The sequence below is a fragment of the Coffea eugenioides genome, chromosome 9 (genome assembly GCF_003713205.1).
Source record: "Coffea eugenioides isolate CCC68of chromosome 9, Ceug_1.0, whole genome shotgun sequence".
NCBI lineage: Eukaryota > Viridiplantae > Streptophyta > Magnoliopsida > Gentianales > Rubiaceae > Coffea > Coffea eugenioides.
The window spans coordinates 5,756,261-5,760,157 of record NC_040043.1 but is presented as its reverse complement, the minus strand read 5'-3'; the positions used below and the strand labels follow the sequence as shown (position 1 = coordinate 5,760,157).

The following is a 3,897-nucleotide window of genomic DNA, read 5'->3' as shown; positions in this document are numbered from 1 at the left end:
ATTTGCTGAAATCATATCAACTCTTCCCAGAAGAGGAGACGTAGATCCCTCCTATGACTTTTACCAATACCAAGGGTTTTGGATGCCTTTAATCTTCCTAAAACCAATTACCCTCCAAGAACATTTCAAGGCCAAACCCGAGGAAATTTTTTTGTGCAGTTCTCCCAAAACAGGTACCACGTGGCTCACAGCCTTGGCTTTCCCGTCATAACAAGAGATCGTTTCAACGAATTTACAAAACCTTTTCTCAAAACTATAACTCATGAATGTCTTCCACTTATGGAAATTGATCATGCCAGAGATCCTTCGTACAGAACATCCCAGCTGCCCCTTTTGGCCACCCGTATCCCTCATACATCCTTGCCGAAGTCTATTCTTAAATCAGGAGGTAACTGGTAAGATTATTTACACATGCAGGGAGCCGAAGGATACATTCGCTTCATATTGGCATTTTTTAAACAGATTGAATCATATTGGCATTTTTTAAACGGATTGAATCATCTCCACAGGGGGCCATATTCAAGTGAACTGGCCCTCTCCCTGGAGAAGGAAGTAGAGCTGTTCTGTGAAGGCAAGTCAATATATGGACCTTACTGGGACGATGTCCTGGGATTTTGGAGAGCCACCATCAAAGCTGGGTTGTTCTTGAAGCATGAAGTGTTTAAGAAAGATGAACTGTTTTACGTGAAGAAAATGGCGGAGTTCATGGGGAAACCATTTTCCAAGGAGGAAGAAATTGAAGGTGTCCCTGAGAAATTTATAGGGATGCGTAGCTTTAAAAACTTGAGCAATTTGAGGTGAATAAGAGCGGTATTTATAAAAAGGGTCGGGTGAATAACAGTTCATTTTTCAGGAAAGGAGTTATTGGAGATTGGAAGAATCTTTTGAGCGAGGATATGAGAATGATGATAGATCAGACTACAGAACAAAAGCTGCAGTTTACAGTTTACAGGCTTCACATTTTGATTCGTGTTCAGAATAAGTAACCTAAGGCAAAAGTGATGGAATGAGACAAATTCAAAACCAGCGCCGCTGTATTGTTTGGTATCCTGAGGAATCTCGTATTTATCTTCTGTTGTTGCTTTTCTATGTGCGCGATTCATAATGTTTTCACATTTGAGTCCATTGAAAATTGATATGTTTTTTTTTTTGGGTCTAACCACCCGGTATCCCTTTCGGACTAATCCGGATTCGGCCCGGGGAGCGCCCGCAGAGTTTGACTCTTACTCGAGGGTGAAGGCCTCGCCCTAGAGTTATCGCAGGAGCGCAGCGAGGATCGAACCTTGGTCGTCCTGCTCGCATTACCAGCCGCTTACCACTGGCCCCAACTCCTCGGGTTTAAATTGATATGTTTTTCATTTATGCTAAAATGTTCTTCATCCTTAAAAAATTCAAAAACATAATAATTTCTTCTTTACTATGTCCCCTTTTTTTTTTGTGAATGACAATGGGTCATACCATTCAGATTTTAAATTTTAGATGGTCTAATTTGAAGAATCTGAACACATACATACAACCATAAACATACTTATTATATAAGGTTGAATTTCCCCCCCCAAAAAAAAAAGACAAACAATATGAGACTAAGGGAGTAAGAATTGGAGAAATCAGTGAAAAGGGCACGTTTGTAGCCTAAATCAAAAAATAAAAAAGAAAAAGAAAAGGCTTCACAATCTGATTCATGCTCAAAATAATAAACCTAAGGCAGAACTGATGGAATGGAACATCGTCCTTGATTTTTGTTTAGCAAATGCTCCTACCATCTAAAGAGCAAAAGCAAACAATAATCTGAAGAATTTCAGAAACCATCCCACTGCTAGGGGAATTGTTTTTTTTTTTTTTCTTTCTTTCTTTCTTCAGGATTAAATGCTAACTAAATAAATTAACTGCAGAAAATAATTGATTAAGAGGAATAATTAAGGGAAAACTCTAGCCAAGGGTACACTTCAGAAATGGTTCATGCACTAATCATTGATGCAGAAATAATTCCAACATTTAGTAATAGATTAGTTATAGTTGTCATGCACGCAATAAACAACCAACCCTTCCTTAATTTCTCGATAGCTAAGGTACGACCGTTAACTATTTCTCTAACCCAAAAATAACCCTAAGTACGACCGTAGGATTTAATTTCTAGATTGCATTAATAATTAGAAAGGCCCAATCCTAACCAATAAACACGCTACGAGGGTTTGTTTAAGCTAGATCGTATGCTCCCCTGACATAAACCCAATTACGCCAGTTGCTACTGAGGTAGAGATAACGAACAATTACATATTCAATTACCCCTATTTAGCAAAAATAGCCTATATGAATAATTAATTATTGCGCACTAATCAATCATACACAAGGCCATAGCAATTAAAATCAGGGAACATATAAATACCAATAAATGAAGAAAATAATTAAAACAGATTCGATCTCACAATAATTGTCGAACCAAATCGTCAGTTGTCCCCTTGACTAGAAAAACTTAGCCATATCTCATGAGAAAATCTCCACGTAATTTCACTGAGGTCCAGGCCATCAAAAGAGCCACGAAAAGAAAACTAAAAACTATGCTAAAGACTAAGCTAAAACTATTGATCGAAAACCTCCCGTACGTTTGTCTTCTTTTTAAAGCCAAAGTAAAATGACTTCCTGCTATCGAGTGGTCCCCCGCCGAATAAGGAGTCTAAGAGCCAAAGAATTAAGGCTCAGCCGAAATTCCTCCTTGTTTAGTTTCCTATTGCTAGTCAAAGACTCCCATCAGCACAAAGAAAAGGAATTCGTTTTCTTCTTCTCCATGTGGGCCAGCAACCGAAAAAGGCTTCCTTGTAGTCTTCCACTTATGGAGCAAGTCTCTACTTTTTTGTAGTTTCTTGCTCCAATCCCTGGAATTAGGTCCAATACCAAATATAAGTAAATATTAATAATTAAAATAATATTTGACAAGAATAAAAAGAAAAATTAATAATAAAATAACCAATAATTAACACCCTATCACCATCCCACTGCTAAGCTGTTTAGTGATTCTTGCGGAAGGTAGTAGACTTATTTCTAAACCGTTCTACTACTTGATCTTTAGTTGTAGCTTTTCTATATGTGAGAAACATTTATTAGTAACAATTTGGTCCCAAATTTCACGGGAAAATTGTGCCAAAAAAAAAAAAAATGCTTACACTTTTATCTTTTCCAAAACTGTCAAGGATAGTTGGAAGGAGGTGATTCGTAAACAAGGCTTTCTGTCTGAATGATAGCTTGTTTTACTTTGAGTTTTGCGCCCTCTCAATCTATTCATACTAATGGTGCATTTGACAAAAATAGCTCAAAACGGCACTTAGAAGCTAGAACCAAACTATCATCATTGATTTTCGTATTTTCTGCACCAAAGTACATTATTTGAACATGTGAAAGACAAGATAGCTAATAACGTTTAGGATCATTAATGAAACTCCCCGATTCCTAAATACCTTTGTGCGAGTTGGATGCCAATCTAAAATCGTATTTCAAATATATCACGAGTACATGTATTTTAACAATGCATCAAGGGTTAATCACAAAAAATTCCCACTAAGGTATATATAGTTATATTTGTAATTTACCTTCTGAACATTATTTTTGCACACTTAATTCCCTAATAGGCCAAACTACCCTTTTATTATACTAAAATTTTTTCTTCTTTCTTTTCTCAATTAATCTTAAATCGTATTTAATTTTGATCATGTATTAGTGGTAAAGTACCAAAGGAAAGAAATAGATATATTGGAAAATTTATTAATATATGATTACTTTTAAAAAATAGTAAAGCAAATACCCTAATAAGCAAAAGTCTATTAGAGAAAAATGAACATAAAGATGTCGAAATAGTTTGAATGTAAATGTAATTGTAAAAAAAAATGAGTAACTTATTTTGAA

The 3,897-nt window shown here is 35.9% G+C and overlaps 1 protein-coding gene across 1 annotated transcript; it reads left to right on the top strand.

Moving 5' to 3' along the window:
* Positions 1-279: 279 nt before the first annotated feature.
* On the top strand, positions 280-986 carry LOC113782060 (flavonol sulfotransferase-like). The gene is made up of 3 exons (XM_027327973.1): positions 280-395; positions 510-797; positions 854-986. Exons 1-3 carry the CDS (start codon positions 280-282, stop codon positions 984-986), a joined length of 537 nt encoding a protein of 178 aa, XP_027183774.1.
* Positions 987-3,897: the final 2,911 nt, after the last annotated feature.

Excerpts from the sequence above, each read along its gene's own strand:
- LOC113782060 (XM_027327973.1), top strand. The coding sequence starts at position 280 with ATGGAAATTGATCATGCCAGAGATCCTTCGTACAGAACATCCCAGCTG. Across the intron at positions 396-509 it reads CTTAAATCAGGAGGTAACTG|GGGGCCATATTCAAGTGAAC; the intron begins GTAAGATTATTT and ends TCATCTCCACAG. Across the intron at positions 798-853 it reads AAAAACTTGAGCAATTTGAG|GAAAGGAGTTATTGGAGATT; the intron begins GTGAATAAGAGC and ends TTCATTTTTCAG.